Raw genomic sequence first — 22,749 nt, forward strand, 5'->3', positions numbered from 1 at the left:
AATTGCGGACCGCAAACGATTTGGTAAAAAATTACTCGGCTTATCTTCTACGCGGTGAAGAAATTTTGGAACTTTGGCGCGTGATTGCAGTAAAGGTCATCGAGCATTCAGCATCTTAGTGTTGTCCTGTCCACTATATTTTCCTTTTGTCAAACCTCCACTCAGAGAGGCAGTGGAGAACACAGCCAGCAACAGAGCAACTTAAAAGGCCGTTAAACTTCACCCGTCACTCCCTAACCGAGTATAAGAGCCCCGTCTTTTTGGCTGCAGTGCAAGCTATAAAAACCAGGCATAAGAAAAGTGAGGCTCTAAGGCTCTGCCACATCTTTCTAGCCATCTAAGTACTCTTGATTACAGTCTTATCACCCTATTGGCCGTACATAGAATTACAGCTCGAGGAAAGCCGACATCTCTCCGTTTGAACACACTGCAAAACTTCTCTTGCCGTGTCCAAGGTAAAACTCTGGAAGTAGGGCAGCTCAAAGTCTCCTCCAAGTTGTCCAAGACAATAGTGAAATAAAACAAAGCCTAACTTTTCCGAGAAAACCAGTCCTTCCGTTCTCATCTCTTATATTCCTCACCTACCCACGTTTGAATTTATATATATCAAACAAGCACGACACACCTCCACCAATTGCTACCTTGAACATTTAGACAAAATGGGGTTTGCTATAATTCTTATGTGTCTGCTCTTCTACTCTTCTTTCACCACCATATCAGTAGCCCAGCAAGCATTCAAGTGCAGAGAAGGAACCACATGTCGTTCTTTGGTTGGTTACAAGTCCCCTAACACGACCTCCATCTCCTCCATCCAGAAACTCTTTGGTGTCAAAAACCTACACTCTCTTCTAGGAGCAAACAACCTCCGTTCCTCAACCTCACCAAACTACATGATCCAAGAGCAGCAAGTAATAAAAATCCCAATCCCATGCATATGTTTTAATGGGACAGGTGCCTCAAACAAGATGCCCATTTACACAGTCCAACCAGATGATGGGCTGTATTACATTGCAAACAATGTCTTCATGGGCTTGCTTGCACACCAAAGAATCCAACAAGTTAATAGGATAGAAAACCCTAATGTAATCTACGTGGGCCAAGAGCTCTGGATCCCCCTTCCATGTAGCTGTGAAGAAGTGGAAGGCGAGAGAGTTGTGCATTATGCACACTTGGTGGAAGAAGGGAGCACCGTGGAAGAGATCGCAGAAAAGTTCGGGACAACTAATGATACACTGTATAGGCTTAATGGGATTACTAATAACAGTCAACTTATTGCAGCAACTGCATTTGATGTTCCTCTTAAAGGTTGGTAATTAACCTCTTCTTCTTTAATTCTATAAAAGTTGTCGACTTTTTCGAAGTTTCATTTCATGGAGCTTTTTGCTTTGCTAGTTGTTGCCTTTTGTTTTACTAGTTCGGTTCTTTGGTTTCGTTTGATTTGGTCACGTGGAAAAGTAAACTTTACCATTTTTTCTGGACAAAGACTCTTCCAATTTAGAATAGGTTCTTTCAACTTTTGGTAACATTTTAGCATTTGTCAATTCCACATGAATTTTTTACTGGGTCATTCAATTCTAGCTATTCTTGTTGTAGTTATAAGGACTAACGAAGGTGGATTCGGCATAAATCATGGATGGGGTTGATTAACTGGTGAATTAACAAATCAATTTAAATTATATATTTTTTGTAAAATTTATGAATTGTTTTGATAAAAATAAATTGAATTAAAATAAAATCTGACCCGAAATAAATTCTGAATCAATAAATCATTGAATTGACCATATTTTATAATTATATATTTTTATATAATACACAGAAATATTGTTACTATGTGCATATACAAACAAGATAATTGAAAATAAACAATTGCAAATCATTATCATCTAACCAAAGAATTTAATTAATGCAAGCTACATGCTCATTAGTCACATTTGTATTTTTTTTTCTCTTTTCATATTATTTAATAAGATTAGAATCAATGAGAGATTGTTAAGAGATTTTCTTGTGATTACACGAATCTTGACATCAATAGTTTGAACTGATAGAATTTTTTTTTTCTTATCATTGCTCTAAAGCTTATGAAGATTTAAGAGATTTATTTGTAATCAACCTAAACCCTTTAATATTTTTTTAATAATGAAATTGATATAATAATCTCATTATAAACTATCATTATCTTAAATCTTGTTTGTTTTTGTGTTTCAAAGTGTTTTTAAAAAAATTTGAATTTTTTTATTTTTTTCTTTATTTTAAATTAATTTTTTTTGTATTTTAAGATTATTTTGATGCGTTGATGCGTTAATGTTAAAAATAATTTTAAAAAATAAAAAAATATTATTTTAATACATTTCTAAATAAAAATTACTTTAAAAAACAACTTCAACCACATTTCAAACTAACCCAAGCCTTCTATTCAAACTCCACATGCCTAGTTTGTGCCCTTTTTTTTTTAATTAAAATAATTAAATTATTTAAACTGATCACATGATTCACATCCTTTGCTGGCTGTGTAATAACACAACAGCCAACCAGGAATAAAAGACTTCTACAAGTCTTCACTTCAGTCAATGTCTTTTGTCTTCCTACCAAAGTCCACAGAATTCCCCAGTTTGCCCCCTCCTCCCCCTCCCTCCTTCCACACCTTCCCATATCCAACCTTGAAGAAATCACACCAGAGCCAAAATGGGTTTCCATTTCGTTCCTCTACTTCTCACCCTACTCTTATTCTCTACACTCCCCACAAAATCTTCATCCCAAACCTTCAAATGTAGCTCACCTTCCACATGTCGTTCCCTCATTGACTACATCTCTCCAAACACAACAACTCTTTCCCACATCAAAACCCTCTTTTCCATCAAAAACGTTCGTTCCATCTTAGGCGCGAACAACCTCCCTCTCTCCACGTTACCAAACTTTACAATACCTGCAAAACAGCCCATCAAGATCCCATTTACTTGCTTGTGCATCAACAACACCGGTCTCTCAAACAAGCAACCAATCTACACCGTCCAAAAAGATGATGGGCTTTATCATATAGCAGCAGAAGTTTTCTCAGGGCTGGTAACATACCAAGAAATTGCTGCTGTTAATAATGTAACAGACGTTAATTTGATCGAGGTTGGACAGGAGTTGTGGATTCCTTTGCCTTGTAGCTGTGATGATGTTGATGGGGTTAAAGTGGTCCATTATGGACACGTGGTGGAGGCTGGGAGTTCTTTGGAGTTCATTGCTCAGGAATACGGGACTAGTAGAAATACACTAATGAAGCTTAATGGGATTGCCAATGGCAGCTCCCTTTTGGCTGGTCAAGTTCTTGATGTCCCTCTCCAAGGCCAGTTAATCTAATTTCAGCCTTTGATGCATCATTTAATTTTTATTTTTAGGTATTCTCGTGACAGCTTTCGTTATTAGTCTCTAGTGCAGTAAAAATCAAACTATTCATGATCCCACACGTTCTTAGTGATTGTGGACATTCAGGTAGCTCTAAGTGGTTCATCGATTGACTGATTAGATGCTAAATTTTTTCAAAAGGAAGTGGTCGAAGAAGTGGGCCTATACTAGATGTTTTTGCGAGTTTAGCCGAGGATATTTTTTAAAATGCCAAACACCATCTTGTAAAATTGAATTTTGCTTTCTAAGTGGATATTTTTTTTCCTAGTGGTGTCGAGTTGGAAATGGTAGAAAGTGGGAAATCATTATTGTTACCCGATAGAAAAGGCACCATGTCACACCGTGTGGCTTGTCAATTTATTGAAGTTTGTATGGTCCCCCGCCTTGCTTGTTTCCTACCTTTCCTGCCCACTGATTAAGCTGTGCAGTGTGCACAGTTCTGCAGATGTAGATAATAATCTGTGGGTCTTTTGTTTCATTCGGCATGTTAGTCTACTTGGCTTTATCACTCCTATGCAGTAATTCATATTTTTTTTTTTTTACACTTTTTCATTTTTTTTCTAATTTTTTTATTTTTTTATTTGATGGATTGTTACGATGTTTTTTTACATGGTTTTTTTATTTTATTTTTTTAATATTGAGCTGATTGAGAATTTAATATTTTAATTTTTTTTCTTTAAAACATTGTTGATTGCTACAGTGTTTCTTCGCATGGTTTTTTTTTTTGTTTTTTTTTATGATTTTCTCCGAAATTATCTTTTTCGATTTTATTTTTTAATATTGAACTGGTTAAAAATTACAGTTACAATATGTGAGGAAATCACTGTAACTTTCCTCGCAAATTACTGTGGATTGCCACAATGTTTTTTTCCTCATGATTTTTTTCTGTTTTGTTATGTTTTTTTTCTAAAATTGTCTTTGTTAATTTTATTTTTTAAATATTGAGCTGGTTAAGAATTATAATTACAAGTAAGGCTAAATCATGTGGGGAAAACATTGTAACTTTCCTCACAAAACACTATGGATTGATACAGTTTTTTCTAATTTGGTTTTTTTCCAGTTTCTTTTCTGTTTTTTTTTTGTAATATTTTTTTAATATTGAGCTGGTTAGAATTTAACTTTATAATAAAGCTTAATCATGTGGGGAAAACAATGTAGTTTTTCTCATAAAACACCGTGGATTGCTACAGTGTCTCTTCGCATAGTTTTTTTTCTTATGATTTTTTCAAAATTGTGTTTGTCAATTTTTTTTTTTTTAATATTGAGCTGGTTGAGAATTACAATTACAAGTCATAACAAATAAGGCTAAATCATGTGGGGAAGCACTGTAGCTTTCATCACAAAACACTATGAAGTGCTACAGTGTTTCCAACATTGTTTTTTTTTCCATGTTTTTTCCGTGTTTTTTTTTATTTTTTTTTCTAAAATTGTCTTTGTTGATTTTATTTTTTTAAAATATTAAGCTGATTGAGAATTTAGTTTTGTATTTTTTTCTTTAAAACACTGTGAATTGTTGCAGTGTTTTTCCATGTGATTTTTTTTATGATTTTTTTTCAAAATTATCTTTGTCGATTTTCTTTTTGAATATTGAGTTGGGTAAGAATTATAATTACAATAAAGCTAAATCATAAGAGGAAAGCGTTGCAGTTTTTCTCACAAAACACTATGGATTGCTACAGTATTTCTCTAAATGGTTTTTTTTTATGATTTCTTCTAAAATTGTCTTTGGCGATTTTATTGGGGAAAACACTGTAGTTTTCCTCACAAAACATTGTCAATTGCTACAATGTTTTTCCTCATGGGTTTTTTTCCTTTCAAAATTATCTTTGTTGGTTTTTTTTTAATATTAAGTTGGTAGAGAATTTAGCTTTGTAATTATTTTTGTTTTTTATTAACAGAAAAGCTAAATCATATGGCGAAAACACTGTATCTTTCCTCACAAAACACTGTGGATTACTACAAATCATTCTGTTCAGTCTCTAAGTTTTTGATCACCAACACAATTTTTTTTTCCGTCATGAAATATTAGCTCCATCATACCTTTAGTTTCTATTATAACTTATCTAGCGCTGGTTCACAATTATAACACTATCAAATACATTTGTTTTATAAGCTCGCGGCAGCGCGCGAGCATGCCATCCGGTGTTTCCTAAAAGATATGTCCTGCCATCCTTTGCAATATGTATTAACATCTCTGCTGGGAATCAATCCTTGATAGTGCTGGCCAATGTGCAATGGCTTTGTGGTTTGATTCTTTATGCTGTTAGGATATTTGATTCCTATTTTCCTACTCTATCCCTTGGAAAGCAAGGGAGAGGATCGAATCCGAGACTTCTTAGGGAGAGGGGTACACGGGACGGATGCCAGTTGAGCAACAACCTCCAGGCTCATATTGGCATTAAACGTGCAATAATATTTCTAACTTGGCAATAAGTGATCAAATATTTCTATTAGCCAAACATTTTTAGGAATGTGTTTTTGTGCATTTGAATTTCAAGTTGGAGATTGAACGGCAGTTTTTAACAGCTCATCCTCATGAGCCTATTATTATTTCCTACTGTTAAGTTTCAGGATTCATTTTGGACTAATTATTGGGTGTATGTGTCATGACTAAATTATTTACTACAAAATTCTGTGACAGTGCACTGCTCTTTCTTGATCTTGTAGCTGTCTTCAAATGTTGGTGTTATTCATTAATGTAGTTATCCGAACTAATAATGTTCTAATCATGCCAATTTACAGCTTGTAATTCATCGGTGAGAATTGACTCTCTGGATTCTCCGTTCCTTGTTCCTAATAACACCTATTTCTTCACTGCTAACAATTGTGTGAAATGCAAGTGTGATGCCGCAAACAACTGGACGTAAGTTTGATGTGCAAATAGCTTTGTTGTATTGAAATACTCACTCAATTGGATATTGTGGGGATTCTTGATTTGGTATAATTCGTTTTCTCTTATTCTCCAGATTACAATGCGAACCGTCCGGAAAGAAACCATCCAGTTGGTCAGCCTGTCCTGCTATGCAATGTGAAGGTGGCTTGTTAACAATCGGCAACACTACAACTTCTGGTTGCAACACCACAACCTGTGCCTACGCCGGTTTTAGCGGGGACCAAAACATCTTCACAGCTCTAGCCACACAGTCCACTTGTCCAGTTACTACAGGTAATTGCTCACAATAACACTCTTAACTATAGTAACAAACAGCTTGATATAGTATTATTTGAGGGTTGGATTACCGTGATGATTGGGAACTTACTACTTTGTCTATTGATGGTGGACAAAACAGCTCCCGGTGGAAGTCCTGGCAATTTCGCTTCAAGGATTGGTCTGAGTAGGAACTACTTGTTCATCTGTATTCACATGATTCTGCTTCTTGTATATCTTCTTTAATTAGTAAGAATCGGTGCTTCTCTCTGGGTGTTTTTTTTTGGTTTATTACGGGGATGTAAGAATACAATTTCTTGATATTGGGTCATATGAGTAATCATTTATTCAACAAATAAAGGATGATGAAGGCATTGCTAGCTTTAGATTCTCCAGCTTACAGAGTTGAATCTTAGCTTAAGGCATTGTTTTTATCACTAGCTGCTGCTCGTTCGCATTCATGCTTGACAAATGCTGGAATTGAATTGGGCCACCAAGAAACAGCATTAGCTGGTGGTTTTGCCATTGCTTAAAAGTCAACAAGAAGAGAAAGAGGCGACTTCAAGAGCCCACGGCATTGCATTCCACGCCGAGGGATGGGATCGCGTTGAGTTTTTCTGTTCTTTGTAATATTTATTTATTATAAACGTTATTAATTCACGTGTAGTAGAGTATGTTTGGCGGTGTAATAACGGTTGTTTTTCAAATAATTTTTTGTGCTAAAATATATGTAAATGATATTTTTTTATTTTTTAAAAATTATTTTTGACATTAACACATTAAAACGATCCAAAACATACAAATCATATTAAATTTTAGCAAAAAAAAAAACATTTGAATTTTTTGAGAATGCTGTTTATACCGTGTTTCCAAACGATTTCTAAATACGATCATTTTAATATTTAATTAATATATTAAATTACCATTTGACAAAACAAATATTATTTTACAATTATATAGATTAGGTCGGGTACTGGTTAAAACAGGAAACATATTTATCCAATTAATTGAATTAAGCATAATTATTAAATTCAGCTAGGTGATTTGAAAAACTGTTAACTCAGAGCATAGCATGATCAGATTAAGTTTCAAATTAATTTTAAAAAAATATTAATCTATTAAAATTTAGTTGAACTGGTCAAATATTTGTTTTAAAAAAACAAAACTATATTATTTTAATTGCAGATATTAATCCGGTTTAATCAATAATTCAATGACTCAGACCCATTTCCCGCGTCAATCCTCGAATTAGGTAACACATCTATTAGGACAGGTATCTACATAGTGGGCCCAATTATCATCTCTAGGAAAAGCCCATGTAAACCATAAAAAAAGCCCATAAAAGAACAGCAGCTTAACTAGTACGGCCACTATTTTATAGTATATATAAACACCGATCTTTTCGTAAGTTTCAGTTCAGTTTTCAGCACAAGACCGAGTGACAGGCACTTCGGTCATGGCGACGTTGATACACCTCGTAAGTTGTTAAGGATGTCTTCTCTTGTTTTTATCTCTTAAAAAGAACCCTGAAAACCCTAACTAGGAAAGGTAAAGCCTTTTCTCTCATCTGTTTTTCTTTTCTTGTTATTCTATCCGACTATCATTTTCCATAACTTCCTCCCTTATCCGTTTGGTCGAAACCAAAGAAAAATTTCTCCAAAATTTCACTTCTTTGAATCAAATTCCCTTTCTTTATGTAATTCTATGGAGAAAAGTTAGTTTCTTTGTGCCCTTTTGTATATAATCTCATTTCCTTGATCATTTTGTTTTTTGTACTCCATCTTTGTTTTTCTGTACTCTATTTTTGTTTTCATAAACCCAGTTAGAATCTTGTTATTTTTTGATAAACTTCAGAATAATATTACTTTTGAATGGAAAATAAGAGCTACGTGTTTAATTTTTAAAATTTGGGAGTCATTTTTGTCTTCTTGCTGTTGCAGTGATATAGAGGAGCTAATGATCTGTTATTGAAGTTTAGAGGAAGAATTAATTTGCTGATAATGGCTAGTACTCGAAAATTCAGTGGCAACACACTTTGTAGTGGATTGACAAGTAGAAGTAGTAGTGAACAGAGTAAATTAGCAAATGTAAAGAGGCAACTTTGTTTGCCGAGTCAAAATGAAGTTCCTAAAAGTTTGGGGGGCGGGGATGCTGCGTCGAGAAAGTGTCATTTGTGTGCCGAGCAGATGACTTCTTTGTTGCCTCTGGTGATCAGACGCAGGAAGACGCGGTTTGGGGTGGTTTATAGTCAGTCAAGTTCTGGGTATGGTGTGGATTCCACTGGTGTGCAGGAGAGATTAGTTTTAGAAGAAGAAGAGCGCGACATTGTTAATGGTTCGAGAGATGAAGAAATGTAAGATCAAAATTCCATCTTTTCATTAGTTTGATTATTGTTTTTGTGCTGAATATGAAGAGATTCTTTAATGTAGTAGTTGTTTGTGGGGTTTCATGAATGAAGATGTTGTAAAAGTCTGCAAATTGGCTGGTTTTAGAATGTCATTATTGTAAAATTCATGAACTTTTTGAAGCAAGATATTTTGTACTGTCCTTTTCTTTTGTATTGGAGACAAATTAGTTATAATCATGCATCGTAGGTTACAAATATCATCAAAATTGAAGAAGCATTGAGATTTACAATTTTTTTCCGTGAAATAAAACTAAGTAACATGCTTTCTGCCTTCTAGGATTGGTAATGTTCCTTTGGAAATTTTAGGATTATTCATATGTGCTGGTACTTGTTTTCTTGATTTTGTTGCAGTGAGTCAACCGGGGTTCCAATCAATCTACCACATTCTTCAGATGTCAAACATGAGCTTATAATGCTTTCTTTGCCTGCAATTGCTGGACAGGCTATTGATCCCTTTGCCCAGTTGATGGAGACAGCTTTTATTGGCAGATTAGGTATTGATCTGCCCTTGCATTTATAGCTTTCTTTATGTATTTATGCTTACCTGGTTCTTCATCCCTGATTACTGATCTGTTTAACCTTTTCCCTGCTCTTTCTTTCTTAGGTCCTGTAGAGTTGGGTTCTGCTGGTGTTTCTGTTATGATCTTTAACAATATATCAAAGCTATTCAATATTCCTCTTCTAAGTGTTGCAACATCTTTTGTTGCTGAAGACATTGCAAAGAATGCAACCAAAGATACTACTTCAGGTATAAATTTATACCTGCACTTGATGTTATGAATGCCATTTTGAACACGGGCCTCATCACAGTACAGCAAGTACTGACTGATGATTTTATATGATTATATTTATATGGATGGCTTGTTTTACAGAAAAGGGCATTCAGGAAGAAAACAGTAATAATGGTAAACCTATTGGGGTGGTTGAAAGAAAGCAACTATCCTCTGTGTCCACTGCTTTACTATTAGCTATTGGGATTGGAATCTTTGAGGCTGTAGCTTTGTCTCTGGGATGTGGATCATTTCTTAACTTGATGGGCATAACAGTGGTAAGTTTTAAATAAACTAAATTCATGTGACATTTTGTTTAATTATCAGCATCTTTCTCTGCACCCATCTCGAGCTTCCTATCAAGACTCACTAAAACTAGCGATTTGTCATGTTACCTCCATTTGTACATTACTAGATCGATCATTTATGGAGAGAGTTATCCAGCGTTATCATATTTTGAACAGGGTTCACCAATGCGCATTCCTGCAGAACGATTTCTTTCACTGAGAGCCTTTGGTGCTCCTGCTGTTGTAGTTTCCTTGGCTCTGCAAGGCATTTTTCGTGGCTTCAAGGATACTAAAACCCCTGTTTTTTGTCTTGGTAAGTGCTTAATTTCACTGTTGATTTTCTCACTAAATCTTGATTTAATCTGTGGCACTTTAATTGTTTGGAGGGCAAGAGAAATTCTTATGATGAATGCTTGAAATGATATTGTTACTTGTTCAATCTCTTTCTTTTTGCTGTCTCAGCAGTTAATCTAGAATGTCATACTCTTTTCTTTGTCTCTTCCAATTGTTAATGTAGTTCTTCCACATGCAGGTTTGGGTAATATATCAGCTATATTTTTATTTCCCACACTCATGTATTATCTTAAGTTGGGTGTCACTGGGGCGGCTATTTCCACAGTAGTGTCGCAGTATGTTCTCTATGCTCTCCAAGCATTAATATTCTTCTTCAGTTATGGTATTTTGATACATGTTTAACAATAATTGATATTTTATGTTCTAGATACCTTGTTACTATTTTGATGGTTTGGCAGCTAAATAAGAGGGTTATATTATTACCTCCAAAGATTGGAGAACTCCAATTTGGCGTCTACATGAAATCTGGTGAGTTTTTTCCTTAAATTAATATAAAGAAACTAACCAAATGAGACTTTTCCTTAAATTAATATAAAGAAACTAACCAAATGAGACGTCAACTGCTATTGTGTTAAGTTGTTTACCGTTCTCTACTTCATGCCTATATATTACTATACTTTTATCTTGTTTTGCTGAGGTTCCTTTTTATCTTATAGGTGGCTTTCTTATTGGAAGAACTCTTGCTGTTTTAATGACCATGACATTGGCAACATCAATGGCAGCTCGTCAAGGTGTGGTAGCAATGGCTGCACATCAGATATGTATGCAGATATGGTTGGCTGTATCTCTTCTCACAGATGCATTTGCTGGATCTGGTCAGGTACTTATCACCACAACTTATATCTACTTGTTTATACTCTATTATCCATTCTAGCTCCTTATTTTCCCCTAAAAGAAGTTCCTCATTTTTAAAATTCTAAAAATGGGTGAAGCAGTATAGATTCATTTGAATTGCAATCATCCGAAGGTATATTTGTGTTTAAAGCAAGACGCCCATTTAATAACAGAAGTATAGCTGATAGGTTAGTACTAAAGGGAATATGTGTATCCAAAAGAATTGCTTATGATCTAATTCCTTATTGTGCATATGGAAGTTTTGCATTTCCAAAAAGTTGATGTGAACTTCCATTTGACATGTCTGTAATTTTTAGTTCCCTTCCACATCAAATATCTAGCCAGTGATTCAACACATTATTTCTTGAACTTTGATGCCTGATTTTTCTGTTTTGTAGGCTCTAATTGCAAGCTACTCATCAGAAGGTGACTACATGACTGTGAAAGAAGTCACAAACTTTGTTTTAAAGGTGGGCTTTCCTTTCCTTTGTACTGTGTTCTGAGTTTATATCTTGGGATAACTATTTTCTCAATTTGCTCATAGCTCAATGCACTTGTTTTCCTAGATTGGACTAGTTGTGGGTGTTTTCTTGGCTGTGATTCTGGGTGTATCTTTTGGTTCCGTAGCCACCTTGTTTACCAAGGATGCTGATGTATTAAGAATTGTGAGAACTGGGATATTGGTATGTGTGCCTATCTATATTGGTGTTTCTTTCAGATTTTATACAGTTTTATTTGTCTGACTGCTCCATATTTGTAGTAATTTGATTTCAAAATTTTTCAGTTTGTTAGTGCTAGCCAACCTATCAATGCCTTAGCTTTTATTTTTGATGGTCTACATTATGGTGTTTCTGACTTTCCATATGCAGCGAAGTCTATGGTAAGCTGCAACTCTGTAATTTCCTTTTCTTTCCCCGAACATCCATATTTTGTGTTAATCTTCTGCCTGGTAAATGATCTACAGATGTTGGTTGGGTTAGTATCATCTGCCTTTCTGCTCTATGCTCCACCAATTATGGGGCTCCCTGGGGTTTGGTCTGGTTTGGCTCTCTTTATGGGCTTGCGTACAGTGGCAGGATATATGAGGTGAGTTGAACGATATTTGGTGAATTATTTTGTTTCCATGAACAAAGACCGAGTTTGCATCTATAGTTTTGGTTTAGGGATGATAAACAACTACTTTTTTTCTGTGCTTTCTTGATGTTGTAGTTGCCTTCAAACCTATCCTATGCTTGTGCCCAAAGCATGTTTTTGCCTAGTGCTATTTTTCTATATATACATACACATATTTCTTCATCCTAACTGTGTATTTATTTGTGTTTTCAGATTACTATCAAAATCTGGTCCATGGTGGTTCATGCATGAGGATTTGGAGGCTGTTCAGGTTGGCTAGTGTTCAGGATACGGGTAACCCTCTTTCCTGTTTAATTTCCCCTCGCTGTAATTATTTACTTGCTTAGTTTTGATTTCCACGGGACTTAATTCTGCCAGAAAATTATTAACCAGGCAATTTAGCCTTCAGAAAGGCAACGTACAATCATAAAAAGGGAGGACAAAAACAGAACTTCAGATGTTGGATTAATGTTCAGGTAGTGCTGGTGAAGAGTTATGAGACAGGATAGAACAACATTGCTTGCTTCTTTATTGGTGTGAAGGTCATTGTTTTACACTGCTGATTAAAGAACCACATTGAATAGCAATTTTGACTCAAAGTTGTTTTGTTTCCTCTAACCTTAATTCACTGATGATCAAGAAGTTTTAGTAAAAAAAGGAAAAAAAAACATTCAAATGTTGCACCTATTGGCTATTACACTGTATTGAGTAGAGATAATTGGTTATTTTTCATCTGCTTTATTTTTCTTGCGATTCAATGCTTGTTTCAGATTTAACCATTTCTCTTCGAACTTGTTAATTGAGCTTGGAACAAACTCCAATCAATGGCAGGATATTAGGAGTAATGCACACGGCTTGAGAAAATTTTCAGCTGGCTCTTGAGGCTATGATTTATTCTCCTGGCCAACAATTTTTTATTATTTAGTTTATCCTTAGTTATATTGAACAAAGCTGGAAAAAATCCCTCATTTTGTAGAAGATATTTAGTTATTCGATGATTTTTAATAATTGATTCGTAAAAAAAATATGAATCTACATTTAGATTCCTGCTTCCAGTGCTTTCCTGACCTGGAGTTGATCAAAATGATGTTATGAATTTTATTTTATTTTTAAATCAAATAAGGTTTTAACCAGGTTACGAGATGACTTGTCGGATTGACTATGTCAAATCTGGTTTATTTTAGATTGATTTTTTTGGATACCCAACCCAGGCCACGGGTTGGGTTAGCCAGGTATAGGTTTAACTACTGGCCAGTTTAATAACTGCTGCATGTAAGCTGTGTGGTAATCGTTATCCTTTTACAGAAATCTTTGGTGTAGTATAGGATTTTTACCTAAAATAGACTGTCTTACGGACTCAATAAACAAGACAAGCCTTGTTTTGTTGACAAAGGAGGATGATCAACAACACCACAACGCCCTCATGTTTTACAAGAAAAATATTTTTCTGAAAAATGTATCGTGTTTCATTATTTGGCTATGTTGATAGAATTTGCTGGGAAGCAATTGTTTAGTTTTGGTTTTAAATGAAAAATAACTCTGAAAGAAAAACACGAACTAATTAGTGGTGGGATCCCTAGAACCGTAAGTTGTTTTTTCTTGTTTTTGTGTTTTTTTTTTTATTATTATAAAAAAAAAATTTATCACCAAGTTTTCTCAAATGAACCAAACATGAGAAAATGAAAAAATAAAATAAAATTTAGAAGCATAGTTTACATGAAACTAACGTAGTCCTTGAAAATTTACTGAATCACTAATTTAGTCGAGCGTAAATCTCACTTGAGATGGAAAAATCTGAGATCATCAGATGGATAGTCATGCATCATCACCTGGGATAGTCTGCTGGCCCATAAGGTTCAAACAATTCAGCAAAGAATCCCTTCTTTCTCTTAGGGTTCCATCCCATGTCTTTGCACATTCGATCATTCTACCATATATGAAGGGCGCTGATGCATGATCAACCAACAGGAATATTGCTTTATATATTGATCTCATTTTTCGGCATTATTTTCTGTCTCTTCTATGCAAGGTATCTTGAATGTGCCATCAAGAAGCTCTGCCAGCCACCGGCATCTCATCTCTGAGGTGCACAAGGTTGCAACACTTTCTGAGAATCCAATCACTGCGAGTTGTGGAATTTGCCTGTTTTACATATCACACAGTATTAGTCCTGTAATATTCTCGGTTAAATTCTCTAAGGCCACAAAAAATGGTTAAATTTAATGTTTGATCATCAACGTGGATCAGTACTTCTTTTGGGTCAGTTGTAAGGGGACATTGCGTCCAGAAGTTATTGTCTCTTTAAATATAATGCCATCAACACATATTGCAGCCTAACAGTACTCTTTCCTGCAAAGCATACAAGGAATCACTGGATCGGGATCGGGATCTCAAATATCCAGTCCTATTATTCCTTAGAAATTGAGAGAAAAAAAGAGGTTTTAAATGTTGTTCATCCTACAGTAATGATCGGTTTCTACTTAACATAAAAAGACATAAAAGAAAATCAACTTTTGTTGATAGAATAACAGCTTTAAAAATTAGATTGAAAGAAATTATACAGACAACTTTATTTAAAAACAAACTGGTAGACATCTTTTTGGTATAAAAAGATAACATTATTTCAAACAAACTGATAGTCATCTTTTTGATAGACATCTTTTTTTGGTATTTCAACCATCACGATTTTTCGTTCATCCTAATAGTTCATATGCAAACTACTGTATAAAATGCTCAAGATACATTGCTGTATCGATTCTGCATGCTAAGGCCTCTCCATATCTTTAAGGTGAGACATAATCTGCAGGTCCATAAGGCTCAAACAATTCAGCAAAGAATCCCTTCTTTCTCTTTGGGTTCCATCCCATGTCTTTGCACAGTTGATCATTATACCATATATGAAGGGCACCGATGCATGATCTGCGGTAATATCGACCAGAATATTGCTTCCGATATTGGTCCCATTTTTCAGCATCTTTTTCCATCTCCTTTATGCTAGGTAACTTGAATGTGCTATCAAGAAGCTCTGCTATCCACCGGCATCTCATTTCTGAAGTGTACAAGTTCGCAACACTTTCTGAGAATCCAATCACTGCTAGCTGTGGAATTCGCGGATGAATGCATTCCCTGAAGAATAAAAACTCCCTAAGAAATTTTGGTCCTTGTACAATTTACACATCATGAAACTTGCCGACTTTTCCTGTTTTACAGGTAAAAAAAATTAGTCCTGAAGAGAGGAAAGGGAAAAACTATAGTAACCTGCAGAGAGGAACTGCTGAATCAGGGGACCCAAGTATGCAATCTTGAAACATTTTGGACTCAAAAATGTCTTTGAGCTTCTTTTCACCTTTAAATCCTGTAGCTAATATGACCAAGTCGGTCTCTAGTGTTGTATCCTCACCTTGAACTTTAATGCCTTCTTTGCAGAAGCTAAAACTGGGAGCTTTCTTCAGTATGATGCTTCCCTCTTCAACTTTATCATAGAATCCTTGTGGAACTGTTGCAATCAAACAAGAATTAAGTTCTTGAAGAAAACTATGCTTTGGAACCATTCCAAACTTTGCCAAACGGAGCTTCTTCTCGATATCGCTTTCGACGAATTTTGAAAATGCCAATCTCTGTGAATTTATTACAGATAAATCAGTCCAGTAGGACAACAAACTTTATGGTATAAAGCAAAGGGAAATTTACCAGAGGTGCAAGAATTGTTGCCAGCAGACTGAGTAGGAATCCTTCACCAGGCTTATGAACCATGAGCTCCGAGAAGCGGTTAAGATACAAATAAGGTAAGGGCACTCCCCATGGATTGTAATCAGGGATGTTCCAATGTTCAGTCCTGTATAAAACTCTGCAAGGATGTTCAACCCCTGCATATATAAAGATAATAATGACCATAAGATAAAAACTTTCTGTGCCAAATCTCAATAAAACTCGTACTATTTTGCTACCATTTGCTATAGAGCACTCCATTGCAATATCCATTGCAGATTTTTGGGACCCCACGACAGTAACTCGCTTGCCTCTTACAAAGTCTGTAGCACTTTCACAATCCATGTTGGCATAGTCCATAGAATGTATCACGTCACCATGGAATGCTTCCGGGCCCTTGTCAGGAGGGAATTCAGGAATGTTTGGAACATCACTGAATCGTCCAATGCAAAGGATGACAAAGTCCACTTGGTAAGCCTGTGTTTTTGCTAAATATTAATTAGGATCGTAAGGTTTTAGGAAAGAGCATGACTGAATTACAATCACTTGATCAAAACTTGCCGAAACCATGCACTTAGATCATTTCCCACGAAAAATATTGATGTAACTAATCACTAACATAGTAGATAGGCATACCTCAGTTGAAAGCTGGTTCTGTGTGTCCTGTGCTTCAACTATCCATTTCCCCCTTGAGCTGAAGGGCTCCCCATTTCCACCCCACAAGCTCCATGACTGCATCTCTTCATCGGATGCGCCTTGATACTTGATGCCAAGTACTTTAGTACTGAACTTGATGTGCTTAAGCAAGTCAAAATGATGTGCATATGACTGCAGGTAATCCAAGACTTGATATTGGTTCGGAAAGAGTTCCGTGACTGAATCTGGCCAGGGAAAATCTGAGAACTGATATGCTGGTTTTGGAGTCTGCAGCTTTGTAGTCTCTACTGTATTAATCCATGCTCCTCCAATGCTGTTTCTTGCTTCAAAAACAATTGGATTAAAACCCTTTGAGACTGTGTATTTACAGGCAAGAAGGCCACTAACACCAGCTCCAATAATTGCTACCTGTTTCTCCATTGCTTCTTTTTTTTTTTCCTTTCCTACAGCAGCTAGTCTCTTATGTACTTAAAGATCGATCGCAAGAGAAGTTTCTACATAATCTGCCAACCTTATCTACTTCTACTTCAACCAATAAACTTGTTTGACATCCATTTTTTTTCCACTCGTATTAGTTTTTTCTCTGTTGACAAGAATGAGTTGATTTGATGCCTTACTTGTTGCACGATATATTTTTTATATTTTTATTCAATATCTTAAATATTTCATTATTATTCTATTTTAAATAAAATTTAGATTTTAACAATTTAATAAATATCATGAATTATTGCCTTTGTTTTAATTATTGATGATAAATTTTGAATTATTATTTAGTTTTATTACTTTTGAAAATATAATATTTTAAAAAATTATGAAATAGTATGTATTTTAAAATAATTTATTTTTTTGTTAAGATTTGATATAAATAGATTGTTTTTACAATATTACTGTTTCATTGCCGGTCATGAGATTCGGGTAAATACAAAACTCCATACTAAACATGTATTGCATTTACCACAGCCTCTTTTTTGTAGAAGTTGAATGAAAGTGCAATTCTCAATAGGATTACCTCCATGTCGATGGTAAGGAACAAAGACAGATGTAAATCCTAATTAAGAACGTAAGGGTGCTGAGAGATGACAGGGTCTGGTCAAGATTAATACAGCAAAATTAACATGGTAGACTCGTAAATAAGTCGGTTCTTCTAACATCAAATCTTGCTCTCTTAGCTCATAAATATTGTTTAATCTTGATCATTAAGCACCAAATGATATTTAATGGAACTCGCATGTTGACTCCAATTCCTGCATATCGAAAGCAATGAAAAATTAGATGGCTGTCTTTCGGTTAGGGGGAAAGTGGAATCATCCAGCAAAGTTATCCAGCGGCTACCCGCAGCTCTTATCGTTATGCTACAACCTGGCTAGAGATACTGAAGCCATTGATGCGGATCTTGTCTTCCTGTTTACCGACACAGATTTCAGGACCTAGCATACAATGCATTAATATAAATTGCTTAATATAAATATACTGTCCCCATGTATATGTAAAATAAATTGAATTTCAAACTATTAATATCTAAAATATATATTAAATATTATTCTCTCATTGAGTTGGTTTAACTCACCCTCTATTTTTAATATTATTTTAAGTTTTTAATTTCTGTTAACAAGTAGATTTTATTGAGTGTTCCTGCTTCTTTGATTTTGATCAATATGCCTTACTTGTTTCGTGATGTTTTTTTTATACTTTTGATTTGATATTTTAGCCGCTCTATTATTATCCTTTTTAATTAAATTTGGATTTTGAAAATATAATGAGTATTATGGATTATTGTCTTTGTTTTAATTATTGATAAGAAGTTTTGAAATATCATTTGGTTTTATTAGTTTTGAATAATATAATATTTTGAAAGATTATGAAATGCTGCGTATTTTTAAATAACTTGTACTTTTAATATATTTGTTCAGAAACTTAGCATATACAAGATGTTCTTACAACACCGCTCTTGCGTTGTCAATCATAGACCTGAATTCAGGTCATGACAAAGAAACTTGTTTAACTTATCCAATTTTTTTTCACTTGTATTATTTTTTTCTTTGTCGACAAGAATGAATTGATTGACGTGTAATATTTTTTGGATTTTTCACCTAAAAGACTTTTAGAAATTTCTTCCCAAAGTAATTAAGAACTCATTACATTAATTATACTATTTTTTTTTCTATTTTTATTGTATCACAACAATGTACATGATTGGCCTCAGGTCCAAAGATGATTTCCTTGTAAAACTTCAAAAAATGTGTAAGAATTTAATTAGTCAGGCCCGTGTAAGGACAGCCTTGACACCCTTATGTGTTGATCTCAGGAAACTCAAGTCATGCAGCTGTCCTTGATTTTTGATAGCCATAAATGGCTCACTTTGGCATTTAACCATTGATTTGAAGTACATTTCTGGGTCAAAGCTGAAAGACATTGCTTATAACTGCAGTGACTTCATCATGTTTTGTCTTCGAAAGTAATCTTATGGTCACTTCCTTCCACCAGCATCCAGTATTCCTGTAGCCAGGATAGTTCCCATCTTGCCTATGGCCTTTTCATGCTTTCAAGAATTATCTTTTCCAATTTTTTTTCTTGGATAAGAGGTGTACATATACAAGATTAGCATTTTCAATACATTGAAAGTTAGTCTAATTTTACATAAAATGGAAAAAGGAAGAATTAAGATATTGTATTGCAATACCTGAACGTTGCAACGCGAGAATCAATGTTTCCACTCATCTGGACCATGACCATTTCCATCGCAATAAGTGCACCTTGACGGACAAAATCTAGCTACAGCATCTGATGTCAAAGGTTCTGGCAACGATATAGCCTCACCCAAGCCAGTGCCTGCACAGGAAATGCCTACTGCGAAAGCTGCACCATATCGTACATGAGGGTTGTAGGATTCCAATAGAAGGGAGACAATTTGAGGAGTACGCAGTTTCGAGGTGCGGTGGGATTTACCACAATTTACAGCTCCAGTGATATTAAAAGCGGAACATAAAAAATGTAAACTGAGGAGAGAACTAGAAAGCTAAAATCCAAAGAATAGCATGCTTAGAGCAAGTAAATGAGTAATTATGTTAATCAGACATGAGAAGCAATCAATCAATATCTGTGCTAGAAACTAGAAGCTAAGAAGCAGAGTGCCAAGGGCCAAGGGGCATATACTCGATGCCGGGCCTGAACATTAAAGACTGTATCAGGAACCTGGAGAAAAAAAGGAACAACTTAATGTTGAAACATGTCAATATAGGAAGGATTGCGTATATATTTTGTTGAACTTGTAAACATCTTGCTTGCATGCAAGGTTAAAACATTTCTCAAAAGACGAGACATAAGATACAAATCTGGTTACATGGAAGATATATATAGTTAGTTAACCACAACACTTAATAATGAAATATAACACATGTCTATGATCGATTGTCCTTTGGTGAGAAACTAATGTGGATGCCATCTCCAAATCCCAGAATAGGATTTCTACCAATGTTTCCTTGCTTGATTATATTCCACCTATCAGAATCCAAATTCAGAAAGCCATTAGCAATCTACATCCAACGTATCTGTACATGAGCAATATATATATATTAAAGCTAAGACTCAGTTACCTGTATTTGGTGACTAATTTGTGAAGGAAGATTGCCATTAACAATTTAGTGAATTCTGATCCTGCACATTGTCTCCTTCCTCCACCGAAAGGCATCAAGTTCTTAGAAACAGCATATGAATCAAATTCCTACATTTCATTGAACATTAACAAATGTAAGTCTAACGAATAATAATTTGGATCTTGCACTTGAATTTGTTTCGTTGTGGAATTTCGTACCTTCCACCTCCAGGGGTTGAACTCAAGTGGATCCTTGAATGTAGTAGGATTTAAATGAAGGGCAGAATTTACAACCATGATAACCCAACCAGCAGGAATTGTATAACCTGAAATACAATCCCCATTTCATAAAAAAACTTGATCATAACATTACGCATTTAGAAATTAAGAAGAGATTAAATGTCACTAAGAACATATTTACCTTTCACTTGTATATCCTGCAATGATCTTCGTAGCAAACCGGGGGCGACGTTTCCCAGCCTAAGTGTTTCATTGATAACCTGTGATTTCACAGAAAATTAATCAAGTTTTATAAGATTATCGCAATAAATCAGATTCACTTAAAAGAAAAAAAATAATGAGATTACAGAACAGACCTGAAGTGTAAAGGTCATGGAATTATACTCAACCCATGTTAGTGGGGAATCCAGATTTTCCCTCCTTTTCAGAACTGCTTCATGCTCAACCTGATAAAGTTAATCAGAAATGTCTGGTTAAATTTATTAAGTTAACTAGTAGGTTTGTTAATACGAATTGCATAGACTTACTGTCAACTCCTCTAGTACCGAAGGATGATCTCCAATTAACTTCAGGGCTAGTGTCAGTGCTGCTGAAATCGACTCAAAGCTGGCGAATAAGATTCCAAAGATCAGATTGACAATAAAATCCTCAGTCAAGAACTTCTCTTTATCCATGTCAGCTATGACTTGATCAAGAAAATCTCCTCGCCGCGATTCGGCTGGTGAATTCATCCTTTCCTTCAGTGTATTCCTCAATATGTTCAGCGTGCTATCTTTGTCCTGAACAATGAATGTTAAGATATAAAAATTGATTGATCCTTCGATTCAGAAAAAAAAAAAAGTTTAAAGGCGATGGTACCTTTTATTTTATTTTATTTTAATTACCTTTTAATTACCTTTAAACATTTGTGGTATGTTGTGCCAGGGATATTCAAGGGCAAACACATGAAAGCGTCTATGACCTTGGTGAACTTTTCGCTTATCTTGTCCGATGAGTTTTCTGCATCATATCTAAAAAGTTGTTTGGCGGTAAAGTCACAAACCATCTGCAGTGGCAGGAAAATTATCAAACAGCATGAAAAATGAATTTGTTAGAAGTGATCAGTGTCTAATATCAGTGAGCTTGGAGTTTACAATTGAAACAGCTGGTTTGACATCGATCGATCCGTTGCTTGACCACATTTGCAAGGACTTGCTAACAATGTTTTCAACTTGAGGAAGCAGCCTTTCCTTAAGGCTCTCAGAACCAAAATGAGTCAGAGTCAGGCTTCTTGCATATTTGTGAATGATACCGAAAGCATTAGTCCTAGATTCACCACTTTGTGCGAAAAGCTTAGAAAATGAGTCCAAATACCACATCTCAACCAACTTCCCTTCATTTTGAAAGATGTAATTGTTGATTTCAGGATCAGCAGACACCACAGCAGGTCGTCCAAGGATGTTTGTTCGAAAAATCGGTCCGAACCTGAAAAAAGGGAAATATTATATAGCAAGTAATTTTGAGCAATGTTTTACTTGAAGGAAAGAACTAATAAGACGGTTGAATGCTACTATTCTTACCTTTGAATTCTTTTCTTGATGAAAGGGTGAAGGTCAAGAGAATAACTTGGAATAATCAATTCAAGAGTCTCCCCAATGATTGGCAACCCCATGGAACCTGGAGGCAGAACTCCATTACATGTTGGGTTCCTCCATCTGTTAATCCAGTGAGTGTAGTATACAGCAAGCACAGCTATAGCACACAACACAATTGTCCACATTTTTAACTAGTTTCAGTGCCAAACACAAAAAAACGAGGACTTTGGAGAAGTCACAGAGGATGGGTAGCGATTTATAAAGACAGCATTGCTAGAATAGGCCAAATGCCAATTGCATAAAAATTATCGGTGCCAAGTAATTCTATTGCTGCACAGGGACTAACCATTGGCTTAAAGTAGTGACAACCTGAGGAATCTTGAATAAAGACACTGCAAGGTAGCTGGTGATATGTTCAAGGAGTAGAAACGTACTGTAAGTCCATGTTTTTTGAAGTTCTTGCTAAAAGAACAACAACAAAAGATAAAAGATAAAAATTTTATATTATCCTTGTTTTGTACTCACTATATGTTGAAGAACAATGAAAGGTGATAGATTAGTTTAGTCCTGTCCAATTCTCTATGTTGTTAGCAGGAATTTTCAGACTAATTTGGAGATAGGACTCTTTTGGAGCTACCATTTCTCTTGAGATTCTGACTACGGATTTCAATTTAA

The 22,749-nt window shown here is 35.1% G+C and overlaps 4 protein-coding genes across 12 annotated transcripts; 2 read left to right on the forward strand and 2 right to left on the reverse strand.

Moving 5' to 3' along the window:
- Nucleotides 1-155: 155 nt before the first annotated feature.
- Nucleotides 156-7,263, forward strand: LOC7472083 (lysM domain-containing GPI-anchored protein 2). 3 transcript variants are annotated; one of them, XM_024608691.2, is made up of 4 exons: nucleotides 156-1,305; nucleotides 6,133-6,253; nucleotides 6,357-6,556; nucleotides 6,681-7,263. In XM_024608691.2, exons 1-4 carry the CDS (start codon nucleotides 660-662, stop codon nucleotides 6,782-6,784), a joined length of 1,071 nt encoding a protein of 356 aa, XP_024464459.2. In that variant the 5' UTR covers nucleotides 156-659; the 3' UTR covers nucleotides 6,785-7,263. The 3 variants fall into 3 exon arrangements, with proteins under 3 accessions (XP_024464459.2, XP_024464460.1, XP_024464458.1); XM_024608692.2 differs by lacking the exon at nucleotides 156-1,305 and adding an exon at nucleotides 2,522-3,331 and having other exon boundaries at nucleotides 6,357-6,543; nucleotides 6,677-7,263; XM_024608690.2 differs by lacking the exon at nucleotides 156-1,305 and adding an exon at nucleotides 2,526-3,331.
- A 662-nt stretch (nucleotides 7,264-7,925) lies between these two features.
- Nucleotides 7,926-14,640, forward strand: LOC7474953 (protein DETOXIFICATION 45, chloroplastic). 7 transcript variants are annotated; one of them, XM_024609185.2, is made up of 15 exons: nucleotides 7,926-8,015; nucleotides 8,479-8,891; nucleotides 9,297-9,439; nucleotides 9,550-9,693; nucleotides 9,818-9,993; nucleotides 10,180-10,315; nucleotides 10,535-10,631; nucleotides 10,724-10,824; nucleotides 11,013-11,176; nucleotides 11,589-11,660; nucleotides 11,757-11,873; nucleotides 11,975-12,070; nucleotides 12,155-12,276; nucleotides 12,517-12,597; nucleotides 12,697-13,061. In XM_024609185.2, exons 2-14 carry the CDS (start codon nucleotides 8,539-8,541, stop codon nucleotides 12,581-12,583), a joined length of 1,788 nt encoding a protein of 595 aa, XP_024464953.1. In that variant the 5' UTR covers nucleotides 7,926-8,015; nucleotides 8,479-8,538; the 3' UTR covers nucleotides 12,584-12,597; nucleotides 12,697-13,061. The 7 variants fall into 7 exon arrangements, with proteins under 7 accessions (XP_024464953.1, XP_024464954.1, XP_052311905.1 ...); XM_024609186.2 differs by having other exon boundaries at nucleotides 7,963-8,086; XM_052455945.1 differs by lacking the exons at nucleotides 7,926-8,015; nucleotides 12,697-13,061 and adding exons at nucleotides 8,123-8,252; nucleotides 14,333-14,640.
- A 208-nt stretch (nucleotides 14,641-14,848) lies between these two features.
- On the reverse strand, nucleotides 14,849-17,136 carry LOC7474952 (probable flavin-containing monooxygenase 1). Its single transcript, XM_024609192.2, has 5 exons — nucleotides 16,648-17,136; nucleotides 16,251-16,488; nucleotides 15,994-16,169; nucleotides 15,562-15,920; nucleotides 14,849-15,429 (listed from the first exon to the last, which is right to left on the reverse strand). The coding sequence occupies exons 1-5, from the start codon at nucleotides 17,086-17,088 to the stop codon at nucleotides 15,087-15,089; spliced, it is 1,557 nt and encodes a 518-aa protein (XP_024464960.2). The 5' UTR covers nucleotides 17,089-17,136; the 3' UTR covers nucleotides 14,849-15,086.
- A 3,121-nt stretch (nucleotides 17,137-20,257) lies between these two features.
- On the reverse strand, nucleotides 20,258-22,259 carry LOC18102179 (cucurbitadienol 11-hydroxylase). Its single transcript, XM_024608026.2, has 8 exons — nucleotides 22,060-22,259; nucleotides 21,634-21,964; nucleotides 21,396-21,545; nucleotides 21,028-21,279; nucleotides 20,857-20,946; nucleotides 20,682-20,760; nucleotides 20,480-20,586; nucleotides 20,258-20,389 (listed from the first exon to the last, which is right to left on the reverse strand). Exons 1-8 carry the CDS (start codon nucleotides 22,257-22,259, stop codon nucleotides 20,258-20,260), a joined length of 1,341 nt encoding a protein of 446 aa, XP_024463794.2.
- Between the last annotated feature and the right edge of the window lie 490 nt (nucleotides 22,260-22,749).

Source organism: Populus trichocarpa, chromosome 9 (assembly GCF_000002775.5).
Source record: "Populus trichocarpa isolate Nisqually-1 chromosome 9, P.trichocarpa_v4.1, whole genome shotgun sequence".
Classification (NCBI taxonomy): Eukaryota; Viridiplantae; Streptophyta; class Magnoliopsida; order Malpighiales; family Salicaceae; genus Populus; species Populus trichocarpa.